Source organism: Urocampus carinirostris, chromosome 2 (genome assembly GCF_059441175.1).
Source record: "Urocampus carinirostris isolate Australia breed hairy pipefish chromosome 2, RoL_Ucar_1.0, whole genome shotgun sequence".
NCBI classification, from domain to species: domain Eukaryota; kingdom Metazoa; phylum Chordata; class Actinopteri; order Syngnathiformes; family Syngnathidae; genus Urocampus; species Urocampus carinirostris.
Window position 1 is genome coordinate 50127358 of NC_142350.1, and position 19450 is coordinate 50146807.

At 40.0% G+C, this 19450-nt stretch overlaps 2 protein-coding genes across 2 annotated transcripts; both read left to right on the forward strand.

Moving 5' to 3' along the window:
• The first annotated feature begins 2090 nt into the window (after positions 1-2090).
• Positions 2091-5363, forward strand: rps9 (ribosomal protein S9). The gene is made up of 5 exons (XM_088326968.1): positions 2091-2170; positions 2600-2712; positions 3743-3865; positions 4035-4221; positions 5122-5363. Exons 2-5 carry the CDS (start codon positions 2616-2618, stop codon positions 5297-5299), a joined length of 585 nt encoding a protein of 194 aa, XP_088183094.1. The 5' UTR covers positions 2091-2170; positions 2600-2615; the 3' UTR covers positions 5300-5363.
• A 185-nt stretch (positions 5364-5548) lies between these two features.
• On the forward strand, positions 5549-18999 carry mboat7 (membrane bound O-acyltransferase domain containing 7). The gene is made up of 9 exons (XM_088326967.1): positions 5549-5639; positions 6794-6876; positions 6994-7123; positions 8852-8978; positions 9044-9200; positions 11390-11585; positions 13732-13884; positions 14862-15038; positions 16623-18999. Exons 2-9 carry the CDS (start codon positions 6801-6803, stop codon positions 17020-17022), a joined length of 1416 nt encoding a protein of 471 aa, XP_088183093.1. The 5' UTR covers positions 5549-5639; positions 6794-6800; the 3' UTR covers positions 17023-18999.
• The last annotated feature ends 451 nt before the right edge of the window (positions 19000-19450 follow it).

Below are 19450 nucleotides of genomic sequence, written 5' to 3' on the forward strand. Positions count from 1 at the left end.
TACCCATCCATTATCTGCACTGCTTATCCTCAGTAGGGTTGCGGGGCTGTTGGAGCCCATCCCAGCCATCTTCAGGCAGTGGGCAGGGGACATCCTCAACAGGTTGCCAGCCAGTCGCAGAGCAACAGACAACTGACTCGCTCAATCACACCTAGGGACAATTTGGACCAGCCAAATTGTCAGAACAGATGGTAGACCCAAATGCATAACATTTCAAAACAAACTTTACTGCGGAAGCTGAGAAGTCAGGTATGGGAAAGCATGCGCCAGATATCCATCGATCGCTGGGCAGGAGGAGCAGGGAGCTCACGGGATCGGAGCGTGGTCGGAAGGCGGGACTGAGTTGAGTAGCCGGGACGGGAGATCAGAGCGTGGTCGGTGGGCAAACACAGGTCGAGTAGCCAAGGCGGGAGTTCGGAGCGTGGTCGAAGGAAGGAAAAAGTCAGGGAGCCGGAGACGATCGGAAAGCCATGGGCAGACAAGCAGGATACAGGTAAGGACGGGACAGACGGGTGCCAGACTCAAATGGTGCTTGCCTTGCATGTGCTGAGGTTCACTGACGGACTGACAAGGAGTGAAAGGAAGCGTTGAATTTAAATAGGAGGTGAACCAATCAGTCAACGAGCAGCGGCTGTCGCCAAACGAGCGGGCACAGGTGAGGGCAATGGGCAATCATGACACAAATAACCTGACATGCGTGTTTTGGGAATGTAGTAGAAAACCAGAGTGCCCGTAGGAACCCTATGCAAGCACGGAGAGAACATGCAAACTCCACACGGGGAGGTTACAGTAGCTGGACTTGAATCCTGAACCTCCGCAACGTGGGGCTGCGCCTTAACCACCCAGCCGCCGTGCTGCCCACAACTAAAGTGAATTTACTCAAAATATAAAATGCACGCTAGTGTAATACTTGCATCCCTCATTTATCGCAGTCAATGGGGACCAGGACATTTTGGGCGAAAGAACGTAAAAAATACCCAACACTTATTAAACAAATTTGCTCTCCACCCCTGCTCTCAAGATTGGATTCAGGATAATGGATCACCGCCACACGAATGCAGTTCATTTTAGGCATAAATAACGGCAAAAAAAAAGAGCTGCCAGGCCAGAAAAAAAGTGCCCCCTGCTCCTCCCCGCTCAGAGCATTAATATTGTGGATCGCAGCCACATGGGTGCTGTTCATTTTTCGCAGAAAGAATGGGGGAAAAAAGTTACTGCGCATGACACAAATTTTCTCTTTCGCATGATAAATCACGGTTGGGTCACGATGATAAATGATAAATCTTAGTTTTTTTTGCAATAGAATCGGGATTTTTTTTATTTGAACTGAACCCGCCCAATAAAAAGCTGCTTGTTTGGCAAAGAAGTTCGACACCGCTGTTCAACGGAAGCTCAAAGTACAGTGGACGTACCTTGTGCGTCATTTTTGCCGAGTTTCTGCTTTTGTTTCAAGTTTTTTAAACATTTTATCAGGTTTTAAAACACATATTGGCTGTATTTTCTTCTGCCTTGTTGTTGTACGTCACAAGAGTCTGGCCATAAAGGTAAAGATACATATTTTGTGAAAATACATTATTGAACGAGAAGCCATGTGCAGAACAGTTCATGTTAAAAAGTCAATTTATGTTCAAGTTCAAGGATAAAGACTGTTAATCCACACAATTAAATCCAAAAAGTATTAAGTATTTCTTCATTATCTGCTCAATAATTTTTATTTGATCAAAGATGGATTCATTTTTTTTCCTCATTAACTCTCAATATGGTTTAGACCTTATTTCGTGTAGAAATATATATATATTTGAGAACAGTGGTTTTATCTGAGTATTTCTTGTCGTAAGTCCAATGCAACCCAACCTTGGCCAGACCCTTGCTTTCATCCCTCCGTGTGAATTGAGTTTTTGAAACCCTGCATTAAATTTGTGTTTTATTTCATTGATATGGAATTTTAAAATGTAATTATCTTTTTTTAATGTACATAATTGATGTTTGTTTACGTTTTGATACCATTTGCAAAGTAGTTTCTGGTTCTAGCGGCAGGGGGCGTTAACTAAAATATATCAATTCCGCCAGTAACGAAAGGCATGTCGGGATATGTAGTGTGTTGAAGCCATATAAAAATCTGAAGGCCACCATTGACGGTCTCTTTACTACGCAAGCCTGACGAAAGCAGGTACATAGCTTATTTAGCTGACTTTTCGCGGGCTTAACTCGCCCAGTATCGAATTTAAAGACGTGTAAAGTAAATTTCAATTTCAAATGAAACCCCTGTGTGACTGTTTGTCTTTAGCAATCCTTGATATGGTGTCGTGTCGGGGCTTTGTAACGCTTACACATATGCTAATGCTAGCTAGTCGTAGAAACGTGGTCCGTCTCTGGTGCGGCCTACTTCGCTTCTTTCAAATAACACTCGCTTAAATAATGTTGATATTTCTACGTGTATAAGTCGCTTTGAGTCATAAATTGGCACTTATCAGTTGTTGATATTCCATCGCATTTTCCAGTTTATTGTATTTAGGAATTGCGTCTTTCATGTGATCAATGCAAATTGTATGCTTGCATTTCAGATCAACTTTTGATATACATTTTTCTCGTAATGCAGGCACTTGTAAGCCGCCATGCCCGTTGCCAGGAGTTGGGTTTGTCGCAAGACCTATGTCACCCCACGTCGTCCGTTCGAGAAGTCCCGTCTCGACCAGGAGTTGAAACTCATTGGTGTGTAAGAGCAGAGTTACTGAAGGGCAGTTATTACTTGTAATCATATTTTACAATAGACCTCCGGTGGACTTGGCGAAGTGAAAATGTCTTGTGGGCGATTTTAAACGTATGGTAATACCTTCAGTACTACTTATTTAACATAAATGCATTTAAGTTAGATGACTTGATCAAGGGGTTGATCATAACCGACTAAAAATAAAAATGTTCACTTGGAAGGTTTGTCATGCCCTTGGAATTCTTTGCTTTAATCACCCTCTTGTTTATAACTCATTGTTGAAAAATAATGGCCATGCAACATGAGGGAGGGTAGAGATTTGTGTGCACACACTTGATATTTGCTAGCTTTGCATCTATGGTTAAGCTTTTTCTTCATGGGCTTGCACCACCATTGAGATGAGCCTGAGGTATCACAATCATAACGTCTTAAAATGATATAGAATCCTTTTGATAAAATTCCAGCTTCCACCCACATCAATAAAATGTATACAATTTGTAAGGGGTTGAAAAAAAAATCGTTAACTTAATTTTCCTCGTGTTGAGGTTTTTGAGTTGTCCCTTGCCCTCATGTAGGTTTTGGATCAGGGGATGGTGTAATAACGGTTTGTAGTTTACTATAGTCTGTTGTCTCTGCAGTCCTTTGATATATAGCCGCTATACAAATGAACTTGACTTGACCCTTGGCTAACAATCATAACATATACAAAACAGTATTGGCTTGTGAAGTCTTTGTGAATGAAATCCAAGATGAACTACATCAAGGAAAGGTATTCAGTGTTTTCCTGATGCAGTATCTTGTTAAACTCACAAACACTGCAAAGCATTAAGTATATGGGCACGTTGAATTATTTGTCATACGGTCAGGGAAATGTTGTGAAGATGGCCTAAAAACATCTTTTTACACACTGAGGTGAAAAGACAGGAACGCCATATCCGTCTTTTTTCCCCCCACGCATTTGCAGTAGTCAACTAAAATAAAGGTGTATGTTTCTTACAAAAAATGACACCACTATGGTATTCGGTCTTGTAGGTGAATATGGCTTGAGGAACAAGCGTGAAGTGTGGAGGGTCAAGTTCACCCTGGCCAAGATTCGAAAAGCTGCTAGAGAGTTGCTCACTCTGGATGAGAAGGACTCAAAGCGTCTGTTTGAAGGTATTTAACACTTGGGTTAAAAGATTCTTAAATGTTTGCGCCGGTGATTTAATTAAATTGTCTGAATTTTCAGTGTTGTCACGAATTCCTCGTCAATGAGGCCCATTCCCAACCACCATAATGAAATGCATTTATTGTTTTGGAAACTAATTGAATTTATTTTTTATAGGCAATGCCTTGCTCAGGCGTCTGGTGCGTATCGGCGTGTTGGACGAGGCCAAGATGAAGCTTGATTACATCCTGGGTCTGAAGGTTGAGGATTTCTTGGAGAGGAGACTGCAGACTCAGGTTTTCAAGCTGGGACTCGCCAAGAGCATCCACCACGCCCGTGTGCTTATCCGCCAGAGGCACATTCGGTATGTTTTCCTTCCCTCTGAGAACACTTAGGGTGCTGAAACAGATGCTTGATGCTTCCTCTTTCACCAGAGGACTTCCGGCTCTTAGCACCTTCCGCTGAGATGAGTTTTAATAATTCATCAAGGTCAATTCGGTATCCAAACCGTATACCTTGTCATTAAAGCATTGCCCAGAGACAATCCTACCAACTGATGCTGGGGGCTGTTAGGTAAGGTACGGGTTGCACCTCGGGTAATGGGAGCGTATGCTGCTGGGACCTCCACAGGCCGATGATTAAGATTCTGTCAGATTTTCTATGGTGTCAAGAATTCCTCGTGAATGAGGCCTGTGGAGAACCACACAGCTTATCTATATTTGATGAGGATAAAAATTCTTTATTGGGACTGGTAATAGTGGTCATAGATTATGCTTGGCATTTCGGGATAATCATGCAATTAAAAAACATAATTAGGGTAAACAATATGGTGCTTGTTGACTGGCCCGAGTCGTGGGTGCATTGGAAAAATGCTGCATTTACATTCTACAATAACAAAATAAAACACGAATGCAGTTAACTCGTTTATTGTGTGGTCAGCGTTCACAAAAGAGCCCGTGATATTTGAAGCTCATGAAGTAAACCATTATTTTAATTATAATAATACTTACACGTTGACATGAAAGATGAACCCTTTTAACGGGCCAGAACGTTTTTTCACCAAATGAAAATACGGTTTACTCAAGCTGCAAACAATTGTGGGATTTTTTTTTTTTTATCCACGTCTACCTTTAGTGACCGTTTAGCCCAGGGTTCGGCAACCCAAATTCTTGAAAGCCATAACTGCGAGCCGCAAAAAAAATTGCTGTTCGTAATTAAGGACTTCGAAATAAAGGTATTTGTTTTCCCCATTATCTCTCCACAGTGTGCGCAAGCAGGTTGTGAACATCCCCTCATTCGTGGTGCGCCTGGACAGCCAGAAGCACATCGACTTCTCCCTCAGGTCGCCGTACGGCGGTGGACGTCCAGGCCGCGTCAAGAGAAGGAACCTCAAGAAGGGACAAGGAGGAGCCGCAGGAGGTGATGACGAAGAGGAGGATTAAGAAGGATCTCCTTTGGGGAGTGTGTTCTCATGCTTCCTGCTCAATAAATGATAAACAAATATCACTCTTGTGGATTTTTTCTTATAAATGTTTTATCCTTTAATTTTTTTCCTCTACGGTAGTAAACAGATGTGAAATTGTTAGAAATTAAAAAGATATTAAAAATGGATAGTGAGACATCGTTCTCGTGTCCGTAACCCAAAAACTACGCCCAGAATATTGAAACGGACGGCCAATCAGAAAGCCTGGCGTCACCAACGCGGAAGTTGCATCCTTATTTGTGAAGATATGTGAATGGCACAACTGGGCTTGGTTCGTCTCTACTTGAATCCTCACCAGTGTGAGTATATAGGCTTTTAATGTAGCGTTTTTTGAGTGTCATACGGTGTGGCACTGTTTGCTTATGGCCTAATCCTTTTGGGCGCAGAATTGCTTTCCAATCACGTTACAAGCGTGTCGTTTATACGAGAGTTCTTCAACCGTATTTAAAATCTAAACCTCACCCGGCCACATCAAAACCTTTTTTGCTCGCTCAAACAAATGACCAATAAAAATGGAACTTGATACGTCGTACATAGTTATAATAGATCTTAGATTTCGCTAAGTTTTTGGGACAATTTTCGTCCAATACGCTAATAATAACTAGCCATATATAGCTCTCCAAATAACTGCTGTCAGTGTGCTACAAAAGTAAAAGCGTATAGACTGGTATGGTTAATTCTGTTAGATAGATACTTTATTCATCCCCGAAGGGAAATTCACATTTCCAGCAGCATCCCCGAGCTGAGAACAGTACAATAATAAAGCCAAAAGAATGTTATATGTACTCTTTATAGTTCCGGAGTTTGTTTGCTACACTTTCGTGCACATCTGTAAGGGTTTCTTCCCCAACATTTTGGTTGATAAGGGAGGCTGTGGTCGTGTCTGCGTTCTTGGCTAGGAACTGTTAGATGCTCTCATTGACATGATGACCTGCCACAACTTTCCTAACACCCAGAATGCTCCCGCCTTACGACGTTTCAGTTCACGTAATGAGAGAAGTTTTTTGGGCCCCTTTGTACAGCATTTTCCCCCCTCTGCGCCATCAAGACCAATGATTTTGCATGTCCAAAAACGTATAAAACTCATTGTGCGGGTTTCGTCCGTATGACGAGTTACATCGCTAAGATGCCTGTCTGTTATTGGTTAACATCACGTAAAATGCCTTCTTGCTATTAATGTGCATGCCAGCATCATGAAAATGCTGATATGCGATTGGCGGAACTACCTCCCACAATGCCTTCCTGTCTCTCTGTTCAGAATTTTGTTTGCTTTGTAGAGAATCTATGAGTCCGTGACACATTGTTTTTTTGTCATGTTTTTATTTGCCAAAGTTGAAGTGAAAATATGATAACCATGGAAAGAAGGCATGTGATTATCATAAAATAATAAGGCACACACATGGCCAAGTTGCATGGCCATAACCCATTTCCCCTTTTTTTGTTTTTTTCCCAGGGTAACAATGTCTCCAGATGAGCTGGTGTACTTGGGAATCCTAGCAGCTTCTATCCCCCTAGGATTCCTTTTCCGTTACCTCAGTGAGTTTTGAGTCCTTGTCTTTTTTTTTGATTGCAAAAAAAAAAAAACATACAGTATTTCATTTTTTTTAATAGGTGCAAGTCAAATGTCTTCACTGTTATTTTTTTTTGTTATAGGTCCTCCTGTGAAACAGGGGGCAGCAATGCTTCTGGGCCTATTCATTACGATCACTACCTGTAAGGTACACACACTCCACTCTTTGGTGACAGTGATTGGAACATGGATGATTATCAAGAGCAACTGGAGGTCAGTTTTTTACAAGTATCGGGTAAAATAACAGTGCTTATCAACATTTCGTTACCTGCTACCTGGACTTTGACTAATGTTGGTGTGACATTCAATCGATTCGTCTCTGAAGTCGATTAGTTGGTGCATAGCAATGTGATTAAATAATTTGATATACTTTTGTAATTTAACAGCAGCGAATGTGTGAGTCGGACTTCCGCACCATCATCAGCAATTCCTTACCACTCCGGGTTTCTTGTCACTATTATCTTCCTGTACATCAAAAGCTAAAATAACCCAGAAATCTGTACTTATAAAAAAGGACAGAGTTTTAAAAATAACCTGCTTGTGTTATTTACATTCTACATCTCTCATTAGTTTTATTCTTTTACTGTATGACTTTGTTCTCCAACAGGTTTATTTTAAGCACTTCAAAATGCCTTTTTTGTTTTCATAAGCATGGAATACAAATATTTAAATGGACAGTGTGTATTTTTTTGCACATCTTATTGGTAAAAAAAACAACCAATCTTGATTTAAAAATAGGTTTAAAATACTGTTTTGTTTTTTCTTAAAAGAAAATTATACAATTATACATATATATATATATATATATATATATATATACATTTTACAACTACTTTTTAGTTTTGTCAAATCACATTTATTTGTATAGCCCTTAATCACAAAATCTCTCAATGGACTGCACAGGCCACAATGCCACCCTTATCTGATATGAAAATGACATGCGGACAAGGAAAAACTCAAAATCTCAACATGAGGAAAATAAGAAACCCTGAGCTGGGGCCACACAAGTGCTAATCCCCCTTCCAGGCTGCAATAGATGTTGCTTTGGGTAACAATACACAAAAACGTAGAGCAAGAGTTTCATTTTATGTTTTTGAAGTGCCATCTTTTACAATTTCATCAGAAAAAAATAAGTTAATAAATTGACATTGTGTATTTTTTAGCACCTACCAGTGGTAAAAAACTTCTAAGTTATTAAACTCGAGTCATGTTCATGTGCAGCTCCTTCTCAAGGTTCTTCATTCACCTCATGTTGAGGTTTTCGAGGTTTTCCTTGCCCTGATGTTGGTTTTAGATCAGGTGATGGCGTACTAGTCGTCTACAGCCCTTTGAGCCCTCTTGTTATTAAGGGCATTATGTATTCTGTGGTAAAAACCGTCATTAAAAACAAAAGACTAGTTATATGAAGATAAGCAAAAATACATGTACTATCATATAATCATGCATTTTATTAAATGCTTTTACATTTTTTTTATATAGCAGGAGGCTCACCTTTGTATTTTTTCTTGTGATTTTTAGCACTTGTTTTAGGTTGCATGACACAATACAGCCACTGCTGGTGGTCAAGTAATAATACACCGTCCCTGCAAAATCAGCTGCCAGTAATATGACAGTTAGGTGTTTATTAATTTATATTATGCATTTTTAGCAAGTCAGTACCAAAAAAGTATTTAAAAGATTAGTTATTTTTGTTATTTTATTATCGGACCTCAGCAAGTAACCTAATCTTCTTATATGTAATAACTTGTGAAGCCCTTAGAGACTAATTGTGATTAAGGGCTATACAAATAAAAATGACTTGACTTGACTTGAATTTTATAGTATCTTCGAGGCGTTATTGATTTTAGTACACATTATCAGTTTCTGCCCCAAATTTTCATTTCAATGCATCTTTACTTTTTATACCTCCTGCGATTGGTGTTCTAACATCTTTTTACAAAGGTTGGCCCCTGCTTTGAGTCTGGCCTGGACCTTCCTCTACCTTCTCTTCTTCCGATTGGTCACCTGGTTCGGTTTGCCTGCACCAACACCGTTTGCCAACGCTGTCCAGCTTATTCTCACTCTCAAGGTACCAAATTGCCCGCAAGCCAAAATCCAGACTGGTTTTTTTTACTCTTTGTGCTAAAAACCCAGATGGTAAGCCTGGCCAATGAGGTTCGCAGTTTCCACGAGGAGAAGAAGAAAGAAATGAGCGACTTCAGCAAGTCCTCGGTGGTCAACTGTTTGTCTCAGGAACCGTCGCTGTATGACATCGTGTCTTACAGTTATTGTTACGTGGGTGTTATGACAGGTGAGTCAGAAAGAGGAAGTAGTGTTATTTAAAAGAGGACGTGTGGAAATATTCGCATGTCTGTCGTTCATCTTGTTGAAATGTCTTCATTGTTTTTTGCTGTTGTCTTTTTTTTTTGTCTCACCCTGCGACTTGCCTGACGTATTGTGAGTCCACTTTCATGTTTTACTCCAGTCAAACATTGGAGCTACAGTAGACCCCGGGTTACAACATTTATCCATTCTGAGGTTAATACTTTATACTTTTATAGTATAGTAGACAGTAAAATGAGGGGAGAAGACATAAATTAGATTTATACTTGCAAGGAGAACAGGGAAGAGAGCCCAGACCTCAGATAAGAAATTCAAACCTGTTCTTAAAGCTTTCCCCTGAGTCGTTTCTTTTTAGGAAATCCGTTACAAAAGCAGACCTGCCTTAAAGGGTGTTAAATCAAAGCAGAGCAGTATGGTTGGCCGATAGTGACAATGATGTAAACAGTGCATAATAGTCAAAGCAACAAAAACAGTGCGTAATTGGTCATAATAACAATCTGGCATCCTATGCAATCTCCTTGCTGAGGTCCGCTAATAAAAAAAGGAATAGACTTATCAGAACTGCAAAGCGAAATTGGCTTATAGCAAGACCATTCTTCGGATTTGCTGATAATTGCAAGCTATGTTTCAAATGTTATCGTTTTTTTTTTTTTCTCCCTTTGTCCTTTTTGCATGTCTTGGGACCCATAGTTAGTTAAATTCTTTATAAAGCACACAAGATTTCGAACTGAATGAAAAAAATGGCATTGTGGGAGGTAGTTCAGCCAAAAGCATATTGACATTTTCATTAATCAGTGACACAAACCAATAGCAGACCAGCACTTTATTTGCCGTCGACCAATAGCAAACAGGCATCTTGGACACATCACTCATCATATGCAAAAAACACTAAAAATTGTTTGGGCACACAAAGTAATTAGTTGGTGGTGTGGTACAGTGGGGAAAACGTGGTAAAGACGGGGTGAAGTAAACACCTTATTCCACAAAGTTAAGTGAAAATGTCAAAAGGCGCTGTCGTTAAATCCCAGGGGTCTACTGTAATAGGATTGTAGAGCACTGGACATTCAATCAATTTTAAATTGATTTTGGAATGTGTAGTTAGTTGTTCAAATTGCAAAGGCTACAATTTGGTGGAAAAAAACAAGCAGTTTTATTTATCTCACTCGGAAAACATTTCGGTCAAAAATAACTGAAGTTGAGTTAAAAAGTGATCATGTTTCATTTCATTTTAAAATTTTTTTCTAATTGTTATGAATTTTTCTTAATTTGTCTTTATGGAAAAGAAGCCTGAATGAAGGTTGATTAGTTTTTTAAAAACTTTTAGCCCAATTTGGTTATTTTTGACCCTTTTAGAATGCTCCGATGGGTTGTAGAGTTATTTGTGCATGTGTAGTGTAGTGTAGGGGACACCAACTTGGGGCTTGTGGGCACCAGATAGCCGCAGATTGGTTCTGAAAAGGGCTCACCGGTGATAGGTCATCGTGATTTCCTTGGAAATTTGATTAGCATGAGAAATCATCAACATAATGATTGTAGTGACATCCTCAATTCTTTCAAAAGTTTTTTTTTTTAAAACGATCATTTTTTTTTAAATTAGTAAATCACTCATTGCCGTCATACCATGCATATGATTTAGTGTCTGACTGAGACTATTTTATCCCTACTTCTAACAAGTGCAACCATTAATAACATAATAAGATCATAGTAATAACATGAGAAGTTATATTATAAATACATATGAAATTTTTAGCCTTTTGTGCTAACAAGAAAGTAGTTCTCTGCTTCAAAAAGGTTGGTGACCCCTGGTGTAGTGCTTGAACTTAGCTTGACCAAAACTGTGGTTAGTCACAGTTTCTTTGTGATATAACAAGAGGGGGGTGGCGATTACTTTTTCACATAGGGCCCGATAGGTTTTGATTTTCTTTTCTCAATAAATGGAATCAACATTTTGAAATGCATTTTGTATTTCTTTGGGTTGTTTCTGTGTGATATTTAAATTGTTTTGATGATCTGAAACCTTTGTGAGGAAGAAAAATGCAAAAAAAACCCCACAGATTTCAGAAAGAGTGTGAATACTTTATCACTGCACTGTAGATTATTTTTGAAGCTATGTCGTACAGTTCTGTCTTCTGAGAACTCTCCTTTCCCCCCCAAAAGGCCCGTTCTTCCGCTTCCAAACATACAGCGACTGGTTGGAGCAGCCCAAACCGCTGGCATTGCCCGGTATGGTGCCGTGCCTGCAACGGTTGAAGCTCGTGCCCGTTTTTGGAGCGTTCTACTTGGCTGTCAACTCTGTTTTCCCCCTGGCTTACGTCCGTACCGACGAGTTCCTGGAGCACAATTTCTTTTTCAGGTGACTGAATATATGCAGTCAAATCAAACTATTTCATTAGGTTTTTAAGAATGCGTAGTAAAAAATTTGGGATATGCGATAACTCTTTTTCCCTACGGATAAAATATTGCTTCTGGAGACAGATACAAATAACTTTCCTTTTATAACTGTATGATATATTTAGAAAATAATGAATACATACTCAAAATCCAAATCTTTATATGTGTTCCTCTATTTTTGTATATAATTACAATAACATGCAGCTTCGGTTAACATGTCTCCCTGAAGTAATGTTGGAGAGAGTAGAGGTTGACTATCAATCAATTGATGAATACTTGGTCAATAATGTCTTTAAGGATAAGTTATAGTTATGAGCATCATAACACTGACATATAGCTATTGCAGAAAATGTATATGATAATGGTTATGGGTGTGTCCATAAGGTGAAAATTTATACTTCTAAACATTAACAAGTGCTTCAATACTGTACGGCACACATGCCTTGGGTAAGAAAAATATATCACTCATTCTTATCAATGTAACGTATAATGTAACGCAGGGGTCAGGAACCTTTTTGAGCCAAAGAGCCAAAAAAGCTAAACATGTTTTAAAAAGAAATTGAGAGAGCCACATCATATATTTTCAGACAAAATTGAAAAAACTGCCAAACACGCTCTCTAGACAAAAGCTAATTCTTCAGCACATTTTATTTCACTGTGTGTCATTTGATGATTTAATCAAATGTATGAAATGATAATAATGCAAAATCCTGTATCCCAAATCAATGTAAATATGCCATTAACAATTTGTCTTCCACCTTCAGTTAAGAGTGTTGAGGCAATTTTTTTCCTTGAAATTTGTCCTTAATAAGGGTTTCCAAACAATGTGCATGCAAAGTTCTTTTGTAAAAATGTCGCAAATTACTGCAAACGATAAGCATATCGTCATATTCACTTTTGGTGTAGAATGCACTGAGCGAGAGAGAGAGAAGGAAGTGCCTTGCGCTGTGTGCAGGGATCCGCCCACCTGTACTGCTCACCCAATCAAAGTCGTTTGCCAGCGTTTTTATTTATCAGTTTAAATGGTTTCTTATCGGACTTCTGCATTAAGTTGCTTCGGCTTTATATGGACCAAAATCGGGATGAAATCACTTGACTTTGGAACGTCACAGAGAGATGTGCAATAGTTACATTTTATTTCGGAGCCAGACGTACTCATAAAAAGAGCCATAGGTTCCCTACCCCTGATGTAACGTTTGGCCGATTACAGTTGTAGAGATATCTCTTTATGCCGCACATAAAGCCAATTTATGGCAGTGAATATTTGCTAAAGGTGTACAACACATGAAATTATGTACTCTACACTTTGCGTACATCTAGTTCAGAAAATTATCACATCGTGTGCTCCAAAACTTACCAGATCTGCACAAATAATCAGCCATGTCTTTGATAATGGCTCTCTGGTGCCTTGCACAAGTTATAGAGAGGTATAGAGGGGACACGACCAGGTTGTGCTACTTTTACAGAAAATTTAAATATATTCTAATGAGTACCATAAATTGGCGGCTGGGTGGTTAGCGCGCAGCCCCACGGTGCGGAGGTTCAGGGTTCATATCCAGCTACCGCGGCCTCCCCGTATGGAGTTTGCATGTTCTCCCCGTGCCTGTGTGGGTTTCCTCCGGGCACTCCGGTTTCCTCCCACATTCCCAAAAACATGCATGTCAGGTTAATTGGACAGTCCAAATTGTCCCTGGGTGAGAATCAGGTTGAGTTGTCTGTGGGCTGGCAACCAGTTCAGGGTGTCCACTTCCCACTGCCCGAAGACAGCTGGGATGGGCTCCAGCATCCCCGCGACCCTACTGAGGATAAGCTGTGCAGATAGTGAATGGATGGATAGATGAGTGGCATAAATGCTCAGAATCCCTTTAACAAGTAGTGTCCACCAATGTCATGTTATTTTGTAACATCACATCACTTGTTATCAATCTTTTTTTTCTGTCTGGCACTTTAAACTGTGATGTCAAATTTGGCCGGTATCATACCAATAGCTGTCAGCCTGATAATTTCCCTGCATCCTTACTCCAAATCCCGTACCGGCAAAAATAATAGAAGGTTAACGTCCTATCGCTTGTTGGTAAAATGCAGTTTTTTTTAAAAATCCCCATCAGGTTCTTCTACATGGTCGTGGTGTTCTTTGTGTTCCGGATGCGCTTCTACGCCGCTTGGTGCAGTGCCGAGGCCGGCTGTATTAGTGCCGGTTTGGGTTGCTATCTGGAGCGAGCTCAGAGCAAACCGGGCGGGGGGCCCACCGTCAGCTACAGGTTTGTACATGAGGTTTTGCACCAAGTTATACTAAACGGTAATAGTCAAGTCATAATAGTTTGTGACGCCCTTAATTACAAGGAGTCTCAAAGGGCTGCACAGACCATAGATTATTGCAAACCACAGACTATTATTGCGCCATGCCATGATCTAAAACCCACATCAGGATAAGGAAAAACCTCAGCATCAGGAAAATGAAGAAACCTTGAGAAGGGACCGCACATGAGGTAATCCCCCTTCCAGGATGACCAGGCTTGTCATAACAATTAATACACAGATATCATCAACAGGAACATAGGTCATTCATAAGCTATAGAATAGAAGTGTGTTTTAAGTCTATATTTAGGTTCATTGTGCACCAGGATAGCTAATAAGTAAGAATTTTCCTGACAAGAACTGGTGTAAATATTCACTAGTGTATCCTATAATGCATTTATAGCATATTTCTTTATTCAATGTTTATCCTTGAGTGCCACGTCTAACTACTTGTAAACAATGTTCACTTTGTTGTTATCATTGACAATAGAGACAAATCTATTTCTAACTTTTAGATGGGCATGTTTCTGAAGGGGGCATGTACATTTTTATTTTTTATTTAACTGACAGGTTTTGTCCTTTTTTTCTACTTGTCAGAGATCAGAAAACCAATCATCTGGCGTAAACAGCTCTAGTATAAAATTATAAAGATCCCGCCTCTAAAATCAATATCCATTGATTTTTGTAAAAAATATTAGTGATTTATTCTGATATTTTTCGATATTTATGTCTTGTTTTGATTTTGTCTTTTGTTGTTGTTGATTTTTTAATTTGGAAAAATGGTTTCTCACGCCTCGGGGAAAACTCCTTCATGGAAAAGGACTTCATTGTGCAATAATTGAAAAAAAAAAACAAACTAAAAAAGATTTCACCCATCACAGTCCCTGTGAACAAACAAAGGATTACTGCATTAGAATAAGAAATGTTGGTTTTCTTCCAGCCCAGAGTCACTGAGCGAGGAGACGTACGACTTCAAGAGCATCCAGAATATCGACTGCTACAACACGGACTTTTGTGTGAAGGTCCGGCACGGCATGCGTTACTGGAACATGACGGTGCAATGGTGGCTGCATCATTACATCTATCCTAATGCGCCTTTTAAGTCCTACACACTCAGGTGAAGGAACAATACTGTAATCTCTTGCTACTTCGCGTTTTGTACTTTGCGGCCTCTGCAGTGCAGGTTGAAAAATATTCTGACTTCCATTATCCCCGTTTGCATTTTGCCGCGAGTGGATTTTCGTCAGGCCTGTCTGCTCTTTTTTGCTGCTCTGTTCACCAAAAAGTGAACCGTACTGTTCTGGTTGCAATCTGTTATCCCTGACGGTATATTGTTTCAAGCAGGCCCCGACAGGACGCATTATTGATGGGTCTGGCGCCTCTTTTCACCGTTCAGCCCAACCAAAAGTGAACTCCACTGGTGCATGCTCGATCCATTATCCCCAAAAGTTTGATGCTGCAAGCGGGGACCGTCAGAGCGAATTGCTGTAAGGCCTGGCAGGCAGCTGGTTTTTTTTTGCAGTTCTGCTGTTTTTGCTTAATATTAACGGCACCCGTGCAGCCGCGATTCGTCATCCTCGATCCCTTATTGCTGCAAGCAAGGACCTTCAGAATGAAATAAATAGTTGTGGCTGCAATCCATTATCCCGGGTGACTATTGCTGAGAGCATGGGCAGGCAGAATTCATTTTTGTCTGGGCCTGACACTTCATTTGTGTTGTTCTGTCCACCGAAAAGTGAAATGCATTCTTGCAGCTCCAATTCATTATCCCCAATTGCATATTGCTGTAGGCTGGAACCGTCAGAGGGCACCTTTATCAGGAGATGTGCCGATTTGTACTGCCTAAAAACACTGCTCTATTATCACTTTGACTGCTAAGAGCAGGGGCCGGCAGAGCCCCTTTTCTATTCAGTTTGGGCCACTGAAATGTGCCAAATGGCCCGCTTGAAATGAAATGCACTCTTTTGGCCATGATCCATTATCCCCAGTTGACTATTGCGAGAACAGTCGCAACGAGAGCAAATTTTAGTAATGCTTCGCTTCTCTTTTTAAAAAAAATTCTGCCTAAGAGGAACTGCACTGTTTTAGCTGTAATCCATTATCCCTGATCGACTATTGTTGAGAGCAGGGGCAAAGAAAGCAGATTTGTGCAATAATTGGTTGCTCTTTTTTCCGTTCTTTATGCCTAAAATGAACAGCACATGTGCAGCCACGATCCATTATCTCTGGCCAACTACCGTTAAGAGCATTGGCCGGCAGAGTGCTTATTTTTTTGGTTCCTACCGCTCAAGCATGCCACTGTGACTATTGTTGAGCAAGGCCCAAAAGAAGCAAATTTGTTTCATGCATGGTGGCTCTTGTTTTCCGTTCTTCCTGGCTAAAATTAACTGCACCCTTTTGACCACGATCCATTATTCCCAGTTGACTATCGATGAGAGCGAGGGCCATAAGAGCATATTTGCATAATGCTTGGCTGTTCTTTTTTCCTGTTCGTTCCGCCTAAAATCAATATCACTGTCTGGTCACCATCCGCTGTCACCGTCGAATATTGCTGCAAGTGCATGCTAAAATTGATAAGAGGGTTCCGTCTACACTAACTGCAATTAACAAGGGATTACAATATCACAGTTTTAGATTCAGTGCCCTGAAGCATCCCCCACTTTCTAAAATGCATCAAACTGAACAGTTTTGCGATTTTCAGGGCGGGCTGGACCATGTTCATCAGCGCCTACTGGCACGGCCTGCACGCTGGCTACTACTTATCCTTCCTCACCATCCCTCTCTGCATCGCCGCCGAGTCTGCCATGGAGGCTTCGGTCCGATCCCGGCTGGGCCCCCGTGGCCAGAACCTCTTCGACTGGGTCCACTGGTTCCTGAAGATGCGGGCCTATGATTACATGTGCATGGGCTTCGTGCTGCTCAAAGCTTCCGATACCGTCAACTATTGGTCGTCCATTTACTTTGCCATGCACGTGCTCGCTATCAGCTGCATCGTAGTGGGCAAGGCTCTCAATGGAGGAAGGAGAAGAGACAAGGAGAGGACGGAGAAGTCCGATAAGACAAAATACATGGATGGCGATAAAAGAGAGAAAAGTGACTGAAGGGTATGTGCCTTGATGAGACTGGAAATAGTGGTGCCTTGAGATACAAGTAAGCCACCATACAAACGTTTCAAGATACAAGCTGTTGTTGGGAGAAGAAAAATTCGCCCGTTGCCAATATTTGACGTTTTATTTTTATATCTCTACATATGTTGTTTGTATTGTCAATCATTCAAATCGGATCAAAACACGGGTAAAGTAGACCCCCGGGGTACGGCTTTAATCCGTTCTGAGGTGGGGATCGCTAAGTGAAATTGCCACGTAACAGTGTATAGACACTGGTACACCAGATAAAAACATTTTATAACCAAATAGTATATAGCAATTACCACTCTTGTGCAATGTACATGTACACCACAGTTCAAAAGTTTAGGATCACTCAGACAATAGGGTGTTTTCCATTAAAAGTCACACTTTTGTTAATCAGATGAGTCGCAAAATAAATCGAAAGTATAGTTAAGAAGGTTAGAAATAATGACGAAATTATGCCTTAAACTTTGCTTTTGTTGAATAATTGAAATTTCTAGGAGACCTTAAACTTTTGATTAGTAGTGGATATGCATTAACAATATTCTTAAAAAAATACAAAACTAAAGGAAGAATGAAATTTTAGTTCCCATTGCTCTGACTTGAGCTGGTCGGGTGGAGTAGCAAGTGGATGCAGAGGAGGGAGGAGACAGTGGATTGGTAATGAAACTAAATATAATACTTTGGGGTTTAATTCTGCCAGAAATCAGCATCAACACTGCAAAAATTAAAATCTCCCCTTGGCAAAAGAATTGTGTTTATTTTAGATATACTTTTTCTTTATATCCTTTTTCTTATTTTCTTTTCCCAATTTTCTTTCTCTAAAAAAATAAATAAACATCATCCTTGAATTAAGCAAAACTGTCCAATACAGCATAACGTAGAAAGTGTTGTCTTTTTAGGAAATATTTTCTACCAAGGTTAGAAAAACATACCGGACTTAAAATGAGAAAATTGACGAACCAACTACTTGAAAGGACAATTTTGATTATTTAAAGTATAATTCTTTTGATTTGACTTGATTTTTTTTAATACATCTTAAAATTCCTCAAATTACACCTAAAATATGTGAAAAAAAATGTGCCATTGTTTTATTATTGAGGCAGCACTATTATTGAGATTATTAAGACTTGCTTGTATTTTGTCTAAGTTAGACCTCCCCCGTGTGGCCAAGGGGTGCATAACAATGTTTAGTGCATTGTCGGGTGAGCAGATGTAAAAAAAAACGTTTTTATAATACTTCAAATGAGTTCTTTTTTGTTGTACCTACTAAGATAATTATTTGATATAGCTGTAATGTATTAAATCCTTTTCCCTTTATCGTTTTACAAATGAATTGAATTTCCCCTCTATTTATTCATGATACGGATTTCATATGTATGTGTTTTGAGTCACGACTTTGGTCCTGAAACGAAGTCAGCTTGTATCTCAGGGCACCAATACTTAAAACAATGTGATGGTTTATGTAAATACATGTATAAAAATGTACGTGAAAATCTCTTGTTAGCAGCCTTTTTTTTACAAAACTGCCAAGACAGCCATTTACATGAGACTATTTCTAAAACGGAAAAGAATGTTAAATATGAGTCAATTTCTGCTGGTTGACTGAACAGACTCAGCAATTGCCTCAGTGCTGCCCCCTCTTGATGTATATTGAATATTGTTCATTTTTTCTCAGGCGATGAATTGTAAACATTGACAAAAATATGACACTGCCTTTCCATATGACAATGTTTTTGTTCTCACGAGGATTTATTCCATGAAAACACAATAATACCTGCCTGTGATTGTACTGTTTTCTCCCTGAAAGTGTGAGTTTTATTCCATCACTGTCTATACTTTTTTGAAATGTTCTGAATGTAAGAAGTCAACACATCTTCAATTACATTTTGGGGGGAAAATGAAAATAAAGAGACTAAGATTTCACTTCCGAAAAGGGGGAAAAACTTAGTGTAGCCTTTTTATATTGTTTCTGTTACGTTTAAACTTTAGCAGAATCTCTGAATAAGGCGAGAAGACGTTTTGAACTTACAAGGAGGACAGGGAGAGGAGCTTTCAGATAAGAGAATTTCATCCCGTCCTAAATCCCTCCTCCTTTTTTATTAAATATTTAAGTTTAGAAAAAAAATCAGCCCTAAAGGGTGTGAAAATCTCTCATCTCATTAGCTGCACCACTTATCCTCAGTAGGGTCGCGGGGGTGCTGGAGCCCATCCCAGCAATCATCGGGCAGTGGGCAGGGGACACCCTGAACTGGTTGCCAGCCAATCGCAGGGCACACAGGGACAGACAACTCACTTGCTCAGTCACACCTAGGCACAATTTGGACCGGCCAATCCACCTGAAATGCATGTTTTTGGAAAGTGGGAGGAAACCGGAGTGCCCGGAGGAAACCCACGCAAG

Coding starts and splice junctions, on each gene's coding strand:
- mboat7 (XM_088326967.1), top strand. CDS start 6,801: ATGTCTCCAGATGAGCTGGTGTACTTGGGAATCCTAGCAGCTTCTATC. Junction 7,124..8,851: donor ATTATCAAGAGCAACTGGAG/GTCAGTTTTTTA, acceptor CTTTTTACAAAG/GTTGGCCCCTGCTTTGAGTC. Junction 9,201..11,389: donor TTACGTGGGTGTTATGACAG/GTGAGTCAGAAA, acceptor CCCCCCCAAAAG/GCCCGTTCTTCCGCTTCCAA.
- rps9 (XM_088326968.1), top strand. CDS start 2,616: ATGCCCGTTGCCAGGAGTTGGGTTTGTCGCAAGACCTATGTCACCCCA. Junction 2,713..3,742: donor CCAGGAGTTGAAACTCATTG/GTGTGTAAGAGC, acceptor TCGGTCTTGTAG/GTGAATATGGCTTGAGGAAC. Junction 3,866..4,034: donor CTCAAAGCGTCTGTTTGAAG/GTATTTAACACT, acceptor TATTTTTTATAG/GCAATGCCTTGCTCAGGCGT.